At 48.0% G+C, this 17272-nt stretch overlaps 1 protein-coding gene across 3 annotated transcripts; it reads right to left on the bottom strand.

The window, feature by feature from the left end:
- Positions 1-7263: 7263 nt before the first annotated feature.
- Positions 7264-17241, bottom strand: BCL2L15 (BCL2 like 15). Of its 3 annotated transcripts, XM_030561767.1 has the most exons (5): positions 15097-17241; positions 14096-14097; positions 12608-12751; positions 11827-12042; positions 7264-11141 (listed from the first exon to the last, which is right to left on the bottom strand). In XM_030561767.1, exons 1-5 carry the CDS (start codon positions 15227-15229, stop codon positions 11124-11126), a joined length of 513 nt encoding a protein of 170 aa, XP_030417627.1. In that variant the 5' UTR covers positions 15230-17241; the 3' UTR covers positions 7264-11123. The 3 variants fall into 3 exon arrangements, with proteins under 3 accessions (XP_030417627.1, XP_030417628.1, XP_030417626.1); XM_030561768.1 differs by lacking the exon at positions 14096-14097 and having other exon boundaries at positions 12608-12735; XM_030561766.1 differs by lacking the exon at positions 14096-14097 and having other exon boundaries at positions 12608-12792.
- Positions 17242-17272: the final 31 nt, after the last annotated feature.

Genomic DNA, 17272 nt, shown 5'->3' on the forward strand with positions numbered 1-17272 from the left:
CCAGTGTTTACAGTTGAGATGCCTTCAACACTCTTCACAGGCTGTTCAGCACCTTGCCCCAACTCCTCTAGTCACCCTGGCACAGAAGAGTAGGTACCAGTCATCACAATTATGTGTTCCTGATTAGATAGGCTCTCTCTCAGAAATCCTAGTGGAAATTTCTGTCTAACGACATTTAAAACTGTAGCTAACGTAGTGGGAATATTTGTGCCTAGGTACCATGCCAATTGGCACACTGGGAATATTAAAAAGAGACATGATTGTTCTATCAGTACAGAAGAGATTTAATAGGGAATAGAATTACCAACTTGATCCAAATGTCAGAGCACTGCACCAAAGTGTCACAGAGGACAAGAGCTTGACAAGACTTAAAAAAGGATCAAGCACTTATATGGACATTGAGAACTTTCAGTTACAGAAGGAAGGACTAAAGTTATAAAGAGGATCATGCTTCAGGGCACAGACTGATTGCTGAACTGCCCAGGGTTAAAAAAAGATTTCCAGGTGGGCAGGATATTCCATAATTGTCTCACTGGGTTTCCTGAAACTTTCCTCTAAGACATCTGGCACTTGCCTCGGCTGGTGTCAGGATACCTGACTAGATAGACCATTGTTCTGATCCATTATGGAAATCCCCATGTTCTTCTTTGAGTGCTTGCTCATATCGATTCCAATTAGGTGTGCGTGTGCACGTTCGTCGGAAGATTTTTACCCTAGCAACACTTGGTGGGTCGGCTGGGTCACCCCCTAGAGTGGCGCTGGATATATACCCCTGCCGACCAAACAGCCCTTCAGTTCCTTCTTACTGCCCGTGTCGGTTGTTGGAACAGCTCAGCTGATCTCCACTTCCCTAGCTACTCATAGTTCTCTCGTTATTCTTGTGTATATAGTTGAAATGTCTATAGTTGCAATTAATTCTTATTCGTTTTTATAACATTGTTAGTGTATATTGTTAAGAGGGGTTCAGGGATTAGCCCCTTCTCCGCACCCGGTGCCGGGGCCCATGCCCGGTTCACCGGGTTTCAAACCGTGCTCGGCCTGTCACAAGCCGATGCCAACAGGAGATCCCCACGACTCCTGCCTTAAGTGCCTCGGGGAATCCCACCTTGCCGATAAGTGCCGGATCTGCAAGGCCTTCAAGCCGACGACGAGAAAGGAGCGGGACTTTCGTCTCAAACAGCTCCTGATGGCAGCTCTTACTCCTCTGCCCTCGGCACTGAGCACTGGTCAATCCACAGGCAGAAGCGCTTCTTCGGCACCAGATCGCACCGGTACTGCTAAGGCCTCTCGGCACTGACCATCTCCGGCACCAACGTCTGCTCGGCACCATTCTTTCCCCCCGCAGGTGAAGAGACATAAGACTCACGCTGCTTCCGTGCCACCTGCACTGCAGCCAGAGCACCCAGCTAGATCGGATCACCTGGCACCTACACCTGCCGCGTCACCAACAATGTTGGTACCGTCGATTCTGGTCCCGCAAGGGCCGTCAAGTCCAGTACCTGAAAGCTCCCCGGCCAGAGCCGTGGTTGAGCTCACTATTCCCTCCACGCCTGAGACATTTTCCACAGCGAGGGAGCCGATCGCGATGACAGAGTCTGCCCTGCATCAACCCCCGGCACTGCCGGTGCAGGTCATACAATCGGTAGGCAAGCCGGCCTTGACGAGACCACCCTCTGTCGGCACCGCAGAGCGGCACTGCTCACGATCACGATCGCGCCGGCATTCTCGGTCCCATCGTCGATCCCGGTCCCGACGCCGATTGCAGTCCCGGCACCGATCCCCTTCTTGGCACCAGTCGCACTTGCAGCACCGATCAGCGTCCCGTTCGCCGGCCCGGTACTCTTGGCACCGCTCCAGATCCCGGCACCACTCCAGGCACTGTGACTCTCCAGACACCAAGCTTCGAGATCCCGGTCAACCTCCCGGCACCGCTCTGGTCGTAGGTCCCGATCTCGTTCCCGGTACGGCTCCCAGTACCGATCCCCGGTGCCACACAGAGCGAGATCACTCATAGAGAGAGACTTTTCCCAGGGGTTTTCAGCCCCTCCTTGGCCATCCCGACATGCATCGGTGTCCTCTTATGCGGACGGTTCTTATGCACAGGACCGTGACTCTGATGTGCCCGCCAGAATCTTCCAGAAGACCCAGGCCCAAGATCAAGGCCCCCATCAGTGGTTATTCTGGACACCTTGGGCGCACCACCAGGCCCAAGGTGTACCTCCAGTCCCATCTCGCTCTGCTCCATCGGAGCACCGGGTGCCGGAGGCGACTATCAGCCGCCCCCTCCTACCGGTACGGAGGAAGTGCCTATTCGGCCACCAGACTCCCAGATTCCACTGGAGCTGGAGGTCGTTCAACAGCAAGAGTCCACACAGGACCCACTTGTCCCTGGCCTTTCCTCTTCCTCCTCTTCTGATGAGGCAGTGGCGGGGACATCCTCCATGAGCTCTCCTCCAATTGACCTGAAGGCCCATCAGGACCTCCTGAGATGTGTGGCACTCAATATGAATCTCCAGGTAGAGGAGGTGCTGGAGACAGATGACCCGGTGGTGGATATTCTGTCGGCTGATGCCCCCACAAGAGTGGCCTTACCATTCATCCGGACGATCCAGGACAATGCTGATACCATTGGCAGTCTCCAGCCTCTATTCCGCCCGCTGCCAGGGGAGTTGAACGCAAGTACATGGTGCCCTCTAAGGGGTACGACTACCTGTACATCCATCCTCCTCCCTGCTCCCTTGTCGTACAGTCTGTCAATGAGAGGGAACGCCATGGCCAGCAAGCTCCAGCTCCAAAAATCGAAGGAGGCTAGGCACATGGACTTACTGGGCCATAAGGTATACTCTGCAGGGGCCCTCCAACTCCGGGTGGCAAACCAACAAGCCCTACTTAGCCGCTACAACTACAACACCTGGGTGGTGGTGGGCAAGTTCACGGAGTTAGTCCCTCTCAAGACTCTTGTTAAGAGTTTGCTGCCCTCTTGGAGGAGGGTAAGAAAGTGGCGAGCACTTCCCTCCAGGCCTTGCTAGATGCAGCAGACTCTGCAGCCAGGACTCTGGCCTCGGGAGTTGCCATGAGACTCATTTCATGGCTTCAAGCGTCAGGCCTCCCGCCGAAACTACAACATACCATACATGACTTGCCCTTTGACGGTCAAGGCCTCTTTTCTGAAAAGACTGACCCTAGGCTGCAAAGCCTGAAGGACAACAGGGTCATTACGCGCTCTCTTGGCATGCACACGTCGGTAACTCAATGCCGGCCTTTCCGCCCCCAGCCTCACCGCCCTTACCCTCCGCCTAGACAGAGGCAGGACTTTGGCAGAAGACGTGATCGAGCCGATCGTAGACGGCAGTCAAGACCCCAAGGGGGCCAAAATCAGGGCCCCTCCAAGCCACCTATGGGGCCAAAGCCAAACTTTTGAATGTGCGCCCGAGGACGGCATACCAGTGACTTTCCAGGATCCATTCTCTCTCTTTTACAACCGCCTCTCCTTTTTCCTCCCTGCGTGGTCCCAGCTAACTTTGGATCGTTGGGTCCTATGCATGGTGGAACTTGGGTACCACCTCCAGTTTATTTTGCCCCCCTCTTCCCACCTCCCATCCTTGTCCTTCTTCAGGGACCCCTCTCATGAGCAACTCCTCTTACAAGAGGTGCGGACGCTCCTTGCCTTGGGAGCCATAGAGGAGGTACCAAAGGACGAAAGGGGCAAGGGGTTCTACTCCCACTATTTCCTAATCCCCAAGGCGAAGGGGGGTCTCAGACCTATCCTAGACCTGCGAGAACTCAACAAGTTCATGATAAAGTTGAAGTTCCGCATGGTATCCCTGGGGACCATCATCCCATCGTTGGATCCCGGAGACTGGTATGCCACCCTCGATATGAAGGACGTCTATTTTCACATCGCCATCTATCCTCCACACAGACGATACCTCCGGTTTGTAGCCAACCGTCAACATTTCCAGTTTACGGTCCTTCCGTTCGGACTCTCTACGGCTCCAAGAGTATTCACAAAGTGCATGGCTGTAGTCGCCACCTCCCTCCGCCACCGGATACACGTTTTTCTGTATCTCGACGATTGGCTCATTCGAGGGACCTCCGAGGCACAAGTTACCCATTATGTGGACATCGTCAAGGACCTATTCATGAGTCTAGGCCTGATGATCAATACAGAGAAATCCACTCTAGTTCCCACACAGAGGATAGACTTCATTGGGGCCATCCTGGACTCCAATCTCGCCAGAGCCTGCTTACCACAGCCTCAGTTTCAGGCGATGGTAACTATTATCCGAGGCCTACAGAACTTCCCGACAACTTCGGCTCGCACTTGTCTCGGTCTCCTAGGTCACATGGCTGCCTGCACGTTCGTGACCAAACACACCAGGCTACGCCTCCGTCCCCTCCAATCTTGGCTCACCTCAGTATACCACCCGGGCAGAGACACCATAGACATGAGTCACGATTCCCCCGAGCATCCTAGGCTCCCTCGACTGGTGGTTGACGCCCTCTCTGGTGTGTGCAGGGATGCCGTTCCATCCACCTCAGCCTTCTATGTCCCTGACGACGGACGTGTCATCTCTCGGCTGGGGTGCTCACCTTGGCCATCTTCGCACTCAAGGCCTTTGGTCATCTCAGGAGCTGGCCTTGCACATCAATGGCTGAGAGCTGAGAGCAGTCCGCCTGGCGTGCCAGGCGTTTCAACAGCATTTGCAAGGCCGTTGCGTCTCAGTGTTCATAGACAACACAACGGCCATGTATTACATAAACAAGCAGGGAGGGACACGGGTCCTCCCCTCTTTGTCAGGAAGCCATCCAGCTTTGGGACTTCTGTATAGCCCACTCAATAGACCTGGTAGCATCTTTTCTCCCAGGGGTTCGGAACGCTTTGGCGGATCGACTCAGCAGATCCTTCCTGTCTCACGAGTGGTCGATTTGTCCAGACATTATTCATTCTGTTTTCCGGAAGTGGGGCTTTCCCTGTATAGACCTCTTCGCTTCCCTCAAGAACAGGAAATGCCAGATGTTCTGCTCCTTCCAAGGCCTCTCCCTGGGCTCGATCTTGGACGCTTTCCTGATGCCGTGGACGAGCCAACTGCTTTATGCCTTTCCACCATTCCCGCTGGTTCATAGGGTCCTGATAAAGCTCCGCAGGGACAGAGCTCGCTTGATCATGATCGCTCCAGCGTGGCTCAGGCAGCACTGGTACACCATGCTGCTCAACCTGTCGATAGCCAACCCAATCACCCTGCCTCTTTGCCCAGACCTTATAACTCAGGACCACGGCAGACTTCACCACCCAGACCTGCAGTCCCTTCACCTCACAGCATGGCTGCTGTGTGGTTAAGCCAGTCCAAGTTACATTGCTCTGCCTCAGTACAACAAGTACTCCTGGGTAGCAGGAAACCTTCCACTCGGTCAACGTATCTGTCCAAGTGGAAGTGTTTCTCCTGCTGGTGCGAAACGCATAATGTTACTCCCATCAAGGTCTCAATCCCCACCATCTTGGACTACCTCTAGTCTCTCAAACAACAGGGCCTAGCGGTATCATCATTGAGGGTGCACTTGGTGGCCATCTCTACCTTCCACCCAGGGGAAAGTGGCCGCTCTGTGTTCTCACACCCTATGGTTTCTAGGTTCCTCAAGGGCTTGGACCGTCTATACCTCCAAGTACGCCATCCCACCCCAACCTGGGACCTCAACCTGGTTCTAACCAGACTTATGTCTGCCCCTTTTGAGCCGTTAGCAACCTGCTCGCTACTATACCTGTCCTGGAAGACTACTTTCCTCGTAGCCATTACATCGGCCAGACGAGTTTCCGAGCTTAGGGCTCTCACAGTGGACCCACTGTATACTGTGTTTCACAAGGACAAGGTGCAGTTGCGACCACACCCGGCTTTCCTCCCTAAAGTGGTATCGGCCTTTCATATCAACCAGGATATCTTCCTTCCAGTCTTCTTCCCGAAGCCACACTCGTCAAGATGGGAACAGTTGCACTCCCTGGACGTCCGTAGAGTGCTCGCATTTTATATCTAGCAGACAAAACCCTTTCGTAAAATGCCCCAACTCTTCATTGCGGTGGCAGACCGAATGAAGAGCCTACCTGTCTCCTCCCAGAGGATCTCATCTTGGGTGACGATGTGCATCCGTACTTGTTATGACTTGGTTCATGTCCCCTTGAGCCACCTCACCGCACATTCTACTAGGGCTCAGGCTTCATCTGCCGCCTTCCTGGCTCATGTACCCATCCAGGAGATGTGTCGTGCAGCTACCTGGTCCTCCGTCCACACCTTTGCCTCACATTACGCTCTGGTTCAACAGTCCGAGATGATGCAACCTTTGGCTCAGCAGTTCTGCATTCTGCAACATCTCACTCCGACCCCACCGTCTAGGTAAGGCTTGGGAATCACTTAATTGGAATCGATATGAGCAAGCACTTGAAGAAAAGACGGTTACTCACCTTTTAACTGTTGTTCTTCGAGATGTGTTGCTCATATCCATTCCAAACCCGCCCTCCTTCCCCTCTGTCGGAGTAGCTGGCAAGAAGGAACTGAAGGGCTGTTGTGTCAGCAGGGGTATATATCTGGCACCATGGCGGCACCACTCTAGTGGGTGACCCAGCCGACCCACCAAGTGTTGCTAGGGTAAAAATCTTCTGACGAACGTGCACGCGGCGCATGCACACCTAACTGGAATGGATATGAGCAACACATCTCGAAGAACAACAGTTACAAAGGTGAGTAACCGTCTTTTTCTATTTAGAAATAAGGGCAACAAATGGGACAACAGAATTCAGCACCACTATTTGAAAAACAAATGGTAACAACGTGACTTGTGCTCCTAAATTCTGTAGGCATTTTTGAAAAAATCTCCCCCAGTCGAACTTGTGCTTGTTGTATTAAATGTTTGTTAAAAGCATCTTTTACCTGCAGATCCAGTATTTCCACAGTGGCTACTCAGACTGATTTATTGTCCTCTTTGGCTTTAGTAGTTGGATCCCATTTCCATGGGCTATTCTGCGCTGGCTGTTCCTGCTTATTCTAGTAGCAACTTTAATTATCATTCAGAGCAACAGGACATGGAAAAGTGGTGAGTTTCTCTTAACTGTAAAGACAATTTTCATTCAGTTCAATAGCACAATTAACAACAACAATTCTCTACCAAACAGTCATGCAAAAGATGCTTGTGTGTATAATTCTAAAAGCTACGTATTAAAATATTAATGTGCATTTTACTAATATATGCTCAAATGTGACTTAAAAGACTAGGTAGGTTTTGATTTTATTTTATTTTATTTGCTGTAAATATTTTACAATATTTATAAAGACAATTTCCATTTCTACTGAAGCTTTTTAAACCCATGATCAAGGAAAAAAGCTTATTTACTGAACAGAAGCAGTTTCCCTGCTTCTGCACTGCTGGAAGCTAGCAGTTCTCCCTAGAACACCGCTTCTGGGTATTGCCAGTAATGTGCGCTCCGATATACTTACTCCCAAGCAGTAAATCTTTGGCCCACCAAGTCTTAACGTATTGTATACTTATTCTCTGAAAAAAAAAATTTTAAGTGTAAAATTTTAATTGCTTTACATTTCTGTTCATATCAGTGGAACTGTTTTCTCATGTGGTATTGGCATGAGGTTTAAAAAACAAAATCAAATACCAACAGAAGTGGAGTCCTAAGACTAATACTGTAGTGAGTTACAGCTCTTTGCTAGCAAAAACCTGATACTTTGCTCTTATGATAAATCATAATCATGACACCTTACCAATTGTTTCCTCTCCTTTTATATACCATAAGCCTGGAGATATTTGATTAAAATATGGATACTTTGAATTATAAAAAAAACTACCAGTAAACATGTATTAACAAAATCAAAGGTATCCATGGATTATAAATTTGTCCCAAATCCTTGATAAATGAGAATGTCATGCTTCTTTAAGAGTGAGCTGCCTGCTTGTAGCTTGACCCAACCATACCCTTATTCACTAATAAAGATGCCCATTCAAGAAATATATAAGAGGCCCAAATTAATCATGAGCATAAATCAAATCCGGAACCTGCAGGGAAATCTAGGAAAATTATTTTTCCAATATACAAGATTCAACTCCTAATGTGCCAGGATGATGCATCTATATTTATCCTGCTGATCTTCTGTATACAAGGGCGGGTGGCTATGCAACATCTAGATTACTTGACCACTTGCTGGGTTTCATACAGGGATGCTCTGAGTGGGTTTGAGTGCAGGGTTCAAACACAATCAGAACGCACATTACAATGAAAATATCCTTTAGTTTTAGATTAAAACAAACAAATATTTTATTTTTAAGATTTCATTTCCAGAATCTTTGAAGTGCATCCTCCATCATCCCATCAAGAGAAGGTCAAAGAGACTCGCATGGTCTTTGGTGACATCTAATTTCCAGGCCATCATCAGCAATGCGATATTGACTCCTCCCTGGCACAGGAAGGTGCAGTCATCTGGACCTGTTATCAGTAGAACATCTGGATACCTCCAGCACACTGGGTCACCCAAGAGACCACACTTCTCTGTACACCATTCAGCATACAGGAAGCAATGTATTGATAAACTCTGAATACACAGATTGTTCTAGCAACAAAGACAATATGCAAAATCCAGTTTCCAGTCACATTTATAATTCTCTCGTTTGCATGTGAGCTATACTCTATGTTCTAAAAATGCATTTGACAGATGCTGTGCATACAAAACAGGTTCAGTTAGCTTGTGCATTCATCACATTAATCTGAAACCTACATAAGGTTCCTAGACAGAGATAATGCCTGGGTGTATATTTAGGGCCCACCCTTCCCAGCCAGGCTTCCCCAGATCCAGGCCAGAGTACCTAGTCCTGCTCCACCAGACATCACTGCTAGGAGACAGGGTCAAGGGACTCCAACTCCATTAGCCTTTTAAAAAAAATCCACTATGCCAAACTACTCCACCTTATACAACTTCCTAGTGAAACTTCTCCAGCTGACAAGACCCAAACACCCAGAGTGAGTCTACAGTGGCAGAAAGGAGAAGACTTCAAACTGGGAACCAGATACGAGAGGAGAAAACCCCCCTAAACTTCCTAGACACTCAAAAGATTCTGTACCAGTAGTGAAAATCTCAGATTGAGTGTCCCTGGACAGACAGCCAGTAAAGCAAAGCCTTTGGGGGATTTCAGAGTTAGTTACAGACTCGCAAAAAACAAGCAAAATGGCATAATTATTGGATTTTGGTCACAAATCCAGTTCAGAGTACTTCTGCAGAACTCGTGCCTGGTTTTCTGAGTGCAACAAACCTCTCTATCCCCAAAAGAGAGGTTTCTGTCAAATTTAAATTTTGTAAAAGCAATCCTTCATGTAACTGCAGAGCAACAAAAGTGTGTGAAAATTCTAAGGGAAAACAACCATTTTAAAACAAACACTGACCTGCAGAGTTTGAAACCCAAACATGCTCACATTAAGCCCCTGGCCTAGAAGCTAACTGTATGCCAGTGAAACTGATGCCATTGTCCAAGTAGAGAGAAATGCAGATAGCAAATTAAGTGCATAAGAATGACAAACTGGATTTTTAGATTCTTTCCCTTCCAGTGATCTAGGGTGTGTTAGTAACAGAGAGAGAGACTAGTTTGCAACCTGATTTTTAAATTGACATCTTCCGTTTGAGAGGCTGTAAGGGCAAATCCCCTAATTAAATCAACTAGCAGCACAACTACTTTCCCTCAAGCCAGCTCATACACTGCCAGATTTCCACTCCAAGGGGCCCACAAGACCCAGATCCAGATTGGAATTAAGTATTTAATAATTACCCTATTGCCTAGAGACCCCAAAAGAGGATTGGAGCCTTGTGTGTTGGGTACTGTACAAGCACACAATAGGAGATGTGATCACTCCCCTGAACAACTGACAGTATGAGACAAGTGACAAGATGAGAGGGAAAGGATGCAATCAAATTCATATAGTTTGCATAGATACAGATTCATTTGCTCATCTTATTAAAAATACATTAAGTTGGGCCACTGTGCTCATCTGCCTTTCAGCCCAGACATCACTGACCCACTGATTTCATATAGGTGTCAGAGCCGAGTATGGAAGTGGGTTAACAGAGGAATTCCAAACAACTCCCTATAGATCCCTTGAGTAGCAGCAGCTGGCTTCTGAGGGGACCCCTGGTGGGGTGGAACCATCTCTCTATGACCACCCTGGTGATGATTTGGGATGGGACATTCCAGGTTGAGCTGGCTCTCCCACAGAGTCCTATATGGTATGTAGGCCTTGTTTCACTGAGCTACTCATATAATGAGCTGATTCAACAGCAGCATCCCAAAGAGCTCTCTGCAAACTGCAGGATCATGTAAAACCTTGAATCCTTATGGAGTCACTCCAGCAAACCCAAGTGTAATGCGGCACAGGCTAAGGCACAGACTTAGTGTAGCTGATTTTACTGCAGAGCATATATACCAATAGCTCCTGAGGGATTGTATGTGAGTGCCTCTGTTAATACCAACTCAGAGGTAGCAGAAGGAGGTTTGAACGGGCTTTCAGTGAGCATGGCCAGCTATGGAAGACAATTCCCCTAACTGTAGAAATCTGTTAACTCTTTAGAGCGCTAGAGAAGTAGGATGGCCAACAGTGTTCAGTGCTACCAGTTCTCACATCTGTGGGCTCTGCCATAAATAGCATTCTTGTTCACAATGCCTCCTTTTTAGCTTCCTCAGACTCAATTCCTTGGCTTTCTGTTTCCCAGCATGATACTAGGCAGCCATCTCTGGCTCCCTCTCCCTTCGGGGTTACAGGGTAGGACAAAAGCTTGCAGAACAAAAGTGTCACTGTCAGTCCTCACACTTAAAAGTTGCATTTACAGCCTGTGTTGGAGGGAAACAAAATCAATCCTACAAATTATTTGTAAATAAATGAATAAGTGCAAGAACAAGAGAGCAACATCTGGTGTGGAAGAATAGCTACGTGTTGAGGTGTCCCAATTAGTGACTGGATCGATCTTCGGGGCAGATGGAAGTAGAAAGACTGATGGCTGGGCAAACAATTTTCAGAAAACAGTTTAATAGTTTAAGTCATTCAAAGCTGCCATTTCACTTCCTGGGAGGCAGAGTAGCCTTTTCCATCAGTTTTCAAAGTTCTCCTAAAAAAAATTTAAAGAAAGAATTAAAAACAATAGTTAAAGGAACTAGCAGTAAGAGAGGTGGCCCAAGTGCAGGATGGGGAAATCAGTTCTCCAATTCTACTCCCAGCTTGCATGCCAACCTTCCCTCTGGCCTGGGTCAAGTCACATCATCTTTCCAGGCCTCAATTTCTTCAGCATTAAAATGGGGAGCACTACCTCCACAAGGGGGTGAGAGAATGTCTGTAAAGCCCATAGGAGCTAGAAAATGCAACATATGATTAACTTTTATTCCTTATGAACTTATCTAGGGCAGAAATGTTAGACTCTCAAGGTGCTGAGACAGTGGTGAAATCCTTTTGAAGTCAATAGGAAGTATACCATTGATTTCAGTGAAGGCAGGATTTCACCAAGACGTTTAACACAGCAGTGCTTCAGATACAGAGACACCACCATCTGAAACGTAGGACTATAAGGGGGAACAATCTGGTGTTTTTGGGGTCAGTGGTCAGCAATGCCAGCGCATGCCCCAGGATGGCATGTTGCAGGGCTGAGCAGCTAGGCTGACAAGGTTAGGACATCTCCTTTGATGTGCCAATGCATGGTGCCCTCAGAACACTGGGTCACACTGTAGCCAGCGCAGACTGGCAAAGGAACAGAGCCACAAGTACCAACAGAAGAATTTCAGTGATTCTTGAGCACTCACCCAGCCACCATGGGTCTCAATGTATCCTCTCACTTCACGGTTCCCATTAATCAGCTCCACAAGCTGGATTCGACGGGCCACAGCTGGAACTTTCCGGGAAAGGTATGCTAACAATTTCACAGACACTGCCAGAAAAGCTCTCTCGTAGCCCAGCTCAGGATTCAGGCTGCTCCAACTCTTGCTGAGAGAATCCACCATGACTCCAAATTCTTCCACCTGGAAACACCAAGAGGAGGCTTTATAAAATACCACTGTCAAAATAAGTCTTGGTTCAAACCCCACAGGGTTATCCAGGCCTGGCTTGCACTGCTCTATGATTAAGGCAGGTGACCCCCTTGGCCAGTGCACTGTGCTTGGCACAAATAAGTCAGACTGTAAGATCTTCAGGGCAGAGACTATATGTACTATGTGTTTGTACAGTGCAACTGTAGTTCACACAGCAGTGCTGGGGGAAAAGGAGAGACAGTTTCCAATTTAACTAGGACTGCAAAGAGTTCAGAGTTAGAGGTGCATGAGCATCCATATTGAAACTGGGCCGGGATGAGTTTCAACCTCAGACCAGACTCATGTCGAGTCAGCTAACACAGGCTGGGGCTGTTCAGACAGCTCCCCTTCTTCATTCCCCTCCCGCCCCTCATTGTCCAAGAGCAGCCCCTCCCATCTCAAGACAAAGCATCCTCTCACATAATAGCACTTCAGTTAAGAAAGGATGTGCTGGGGCTCTACAGCATATTGCAGGAGAGGGGTAGACCCTGGTCTAAACAGTGCGCTTGTGCATTACCTTTCCCTTAGCCACCTCAGCAATGATGCGCTGGGCAGGATGCTCCAGATCCTCGTTATATTGGTCTCCTAGTCTCCGCAGACGACTGGCAATAATAACCGAATCAAAGCTACTTGAAGCTTCTGCTCCTGCAGAGGGATCACGGTTTAAGACAGCAGATTGAAAGCAGGGAAAGGGGGTACAACCTGCAGGTCAAGTGGTTGAGGTTCAGAATGCCTGTTTCATATCTAAACTTATTTTTTAATTATTTTATATTACATGAAAAAAAATTGTGTTAAAAGAATGAAGTCAGGCACATAGAAGTTAGGAAATGCCAGATGAAGATTCCCCATGCAACCTTAATTTGGACCCCTTGTGCATATGCATTATGGGACGATCTTTAATTATATTATCAGAGTATTTCCTAATAGTTCCTAATTAACAAAATCCAAAAGACTAAAAACCAGAATTATCATCATGTGGAATCATACGGATGCCTGATTTGGGTCGTCAGTCGGGTTCAGATATTTAGATCCACAGCACAGATCTCTACCACTTGAGTTAAGAGAGTACCTGGTAATAGAACTAGGCTGGGTATGAGGTTCAGGCAATAGGCTAGACAGTTTGCCAAAGGGGTTAACACAGCTATTTGTTGACAGCAGACGAACACAGACAACTTCTGGGTTCAAATCTAGATTCTGGAGGTAGTGTGTCTTCTGCCCTTGCCCCTGGCTGTCCACAAGCCTGACCCTCTCTGCCCCCTCTAGTCTTTGTCTCAATCTCTCCACCTCACATGGGTTCAGGTTCCAGTTCACTACCCTTTCCAGACCCTAGTCTCATCCTCCTACCAACGTCCTCAATGCCCAACTTATTTCCTCCTCCTCCATGCTTCCTGGCAGCCAGCAGAGGGAGCAATGAGAACAAATGAGAGATTCTCTGATTTGGTGCCCAGTACCTCAGCAGCTCCCATCAGCCGGGAGCAGCATGTGCAGAAAAAGTCATGCTTATCCCCTGCATTTCCAGGCTGAAATATGCTCAGTACAGGCAGAATCTTCAGCAAATTCATCCATCATACCATTTAGTTTCTAATAAATGTGCAAACAGCAATTTTTCAAAGGCTTAACCATTTGGCCAGTTTGGGCTCTTTTGCTATAGGGATGGTAAAAGGCACAATCCTGACACAAATGTGCCCTCTGCCCAAGTTTCAAGTTCCTGTTCAAATGCAAGATGCTGCTGGAGCTTCTCAGCAGAAAGGTTTTAAAAATTTAAGATGGACAAAACACGTTTCCCTAAACACATTCTAAGACATAACTATTTTTTCTTGACATTTTCCAAAACAGAGTTCAGGCTGAGGCAAATACCCTGCACTGAAAATCTCAATCCAAATTGTTACACTTTGGCAAAGTTGTAAGCCACTGAAGACGGGAAGTGTTGAGCAATTTTATCAAGCACGGTTGCTAGCTGCTCCGCCCAGGCTGGGTAAGTCCTAGTTGCCCTTTCTTATTACATTGCTAAGTTGCTCTCTTATTACTCCAAGTATTTGGGTATTTTAATATTTAGCAGCCCCCAGCCCCTCTAGAACTCTGGTTTAAACCCCACACTAGATTCCACAGGTTCAGGAAAACCTAATTTGAGCTGCAGCCATTCACCAGGCTGTTTTCACAATACTCCTGTCAATGGAAATAGACTTGTACATGACCCATTAGCCCAATGGGAGCTCAGCACAGGGGACAGGCAGACGGGAGACTCCCTCTGGGCCAAACTTCCCTTTCCTCCTTCAGCTCCCTCCTCCAAGCATGCTTCCATTAAATCATTGAGAAACAAATGCTGCTTGATGCTTGCAGCACCTCCCACTTGCACCAACTCTCAGCCACTTTCTGGGCCTGATTGTTTCTTGGCTGGGTCTGAACTAGACTGTACACTCCCTGGGATGGAGAACAGAGCCTTCCTTATTCGTTAAGCCCCAAGTACAGTGTTGGTACTCGATACATTACTGATAATTAGTTCTTTGGTAACAAGGACCAGGACCAGTTACACTTTCCCCATCACTATTAAGAAGTTATTTTTATGGAGATTTGGCGAGTGAAAAAGTTACTGGCATTTATAACTTGAATCCAAAAATCCCAGGTGTTTTACAGGCTATTACAAATAGATGTAATCTGCACGTTTGTGATGCAGCCTGGGTTTTTCAATAACAAGCAGTCAGGATCTCCATTCTGCATCTCATTGGAAAGAGTCCTTTCCAATAGCATAGTTCTCCATAGCCCCATGTCAGGCAAATGGTTCAACCGGGACTGAGAGGGAAGGGCAACACAACTCCTTGCAGTCACCTGGAGACTCTCATGGAAATACTGACTCATGCCAACCCTGCTTTGCTTGAGACCTGCCAGCCCAAACTGCAGCCCACCTCTCTGTCCATTCCAGGAACACCCAACAGTACGTTTACTTAGAACCTTCAGCCAAGAAAGCCTCCTGCCTCCCTCCAGAGATTTGGTCCCAGGTGACTTTACCTGCGTGTGACTCAGCAAAAGAGTCTGTCTCCAGACTGCGGGGAGCAAACCCTTCGTCTTCCCCTAAGAGATCAGAGAGAAGTGCCTCCACAATGCACTCTGTTTGCTCCTCAAAAGTCCTAGGGCTCTTCATTTTAATACGTCTCCCCTTGGATTATCTGAAGTTTGAAAAGAAGCCAAGCTGCCCCTGCAGCTGTTCCTCTTCTGGGTAAGGTTTGTGCACAGAACCTTTGAAAGCCTTCCTCCTTCCCGGTCAGCTCAGCATGCGTCACACCCTCTCAAGGGCAAGTGCCTTAGGGAGACTCCTCCTCCCCAGGGCAGGGTAAAGCACTGACAGGCTATTTCAGCCCTCACTCTTGCTCCCCTGCACATGTGTACAGCAAAGTTTCACAATAACCATTTACTATAAAAAACACAGCTGTCCAGAATGAAGTTTTTCCAAAGCCCCTGCTTCACCAAGAGCTACCCTGCCTAGAATGAGTCTAGGACTCAAAGGTCATGTCTACACAGGGATTGGAACCAGGTTACCTGCAACTGTGTAAACATGAGGAGTTGCTGACAGGGTATAAGGGTGTTTTTGCTGATAATTTCATAATGCAAATATGCTCCTATCACCCAGAGGTGTGGCTGAGTGAACTCGAAAGGTCCTGCAAGCTGGTGATAAGAGACACCCGACTACAGTCTATGCTTAACTGCAGCTATATCAGGCAGCCTTAGCTGAGGTTTTGCTTGCGTGACCATACCTGCCGAATTCTTGCTTACTGCAGAGAACCAATCCACAAAGATGGTCAGTGGACTTCACAGCAAATTCTGCGCTGTTGCTCCCAAGGTAGCAAGAGCAGCCACTTCACCAGCACAAGAGGGGTTTTCAAGGCAATGAGGGAAGAAGCCATTCCCTAAGTGTGGGAAGTCTAACCTGGTGTGGCTCTTAACTCAGAGTCACAGGGTGGACAGTGAGGGTACATCTGCCACTGCATACAAAAAGCCACTGCAGCAAGTTTCAGAACCTGGGTCAGCCACCGCTGTCTGGGAGCTAAAAATAGCTGGTCACAGACATTCCTAGTTGCGCTGATGCCCGAGCTCTGAAACCCAAAAGTGGGGGCTCCAGCCTGAGTGGGCACGTCTACACTGCTCTTTTTAGCCCTGTAGCATGAGCTCATGTCAGTTGCTGGCGGCTCTAAGGCTTGCTACCATGTTTTTTTTGGCGGGGAAGGGGCAGCGTAGACATGCCTTAGGAGGAAGTTGGCTCAGCCCACCAGTGCCTCATTTCGCAACTCACAGCGGCACATGATAGAGGACAGCTGGTCTCTATGAAGAGAGGGGAACAAGAAACAGCGGCATAGAGTGTAAGAGCTGCAGTGAGCAAGAGGTGCCTGGTGCAGGCTACAGGGGAAAAGACAAAAACACTCCAGGAAGGGTTGGGAGTGGCCTACTAAAAGCAGCCAGTTGAGCTGAACTTCATAGACTATTTGGGGATTTTGAAGTTAATAAGCCCAGCCCCTAAGGAGCTATGGCTGAACAGAGAGAAGCCTGCATGTAGTTTACTGCGGAGCCCTGAAGAGGAACATTAAGGGTCTGTCTCCAGTGCACACTCCATATGGCAGCACATCCAGTATATACACTGCATGCCCCTCTAGCACAGGTATAAACAGCAGTGTCCAAACACTGGAGTATGTACCTACCCAGCTCTTTGCATACCCAAGCAGTGCCTCCCTCAGCTACACTGTTAGTTTTAGCGGTGTTGTGTCCTGCTGCCGGAGCCTTTTCATGCCACAGTGAAAGGCTCTGGAAGTGCGGGAAGGCTCGCTGCCAGCACCTTTAAATTGACATGCGTAGCTACACACCGCAGCATGGACACAGCCTGGTTTTCACTAGGGCACATAGCTACGTGTACAGTACTTGCTGCTGCCAGCAGTGTGCAGTGTAGATACAGCTTAAAGACAGAGAACTGGAGAGCCACTCAAGGCCACAAGGGGCCACTTGGGAGACAGCTGCTTTTACAGGGAGTCATAGTCTAAGACTCCTCAAGAGTCATGCAAAGGCTCTGGAAACTGTGTATTTTTATTCTTCTCCTCTGAGAGGAGACACCAGACACCAGCACAAACTAAGGAATTCACGGGCAAGAACTACCTGAGGAGGAAACTTATTTTCGAGCTCAAAAAATGCATGTTTTCAA

This window comes from Gopherus evgoodei, chromosome 4 (assembly GCF_007399415.2).
Source record: "Gopherus evgoodei ecotype Sinaloan lineage chromosome 4, rGopEvg1_v1.p, whole genome shotgun sequence".
NCBI classification, from domain to species: domain Eukaryota; kingdom Metazoa; phylum Chordata; order Testudines; family Testudinidae; genus Gopherus; species Gopherus evgoodei.

Excerpts from the sequence above, each read along its gene's own strand:
- BCL2L15 (XM_030561766.1), bottom strand. The coding sequence starts at position 15,229 with ATGAAGAGCCCTAGGACTTTTGAGGAGCAAACAGAGTGCATTGTGGAG. Across the intron at positions 12,793-15,096 it reads TTTTGCTGAGTCACACGCAG|GTTGTACCCCCTTTCCCTGC; the intron begins GTAAAGTCACCT and ends CTTGACCTGCAG. Across the intron at positions 12,043-12,607 it reads CTGAGGTGGCTAAGGGAAAG|GTGGAAGAATTTGGAGTCAT; the intron begins GTAATGCACAAG and ends TGGTGTTTCCAG.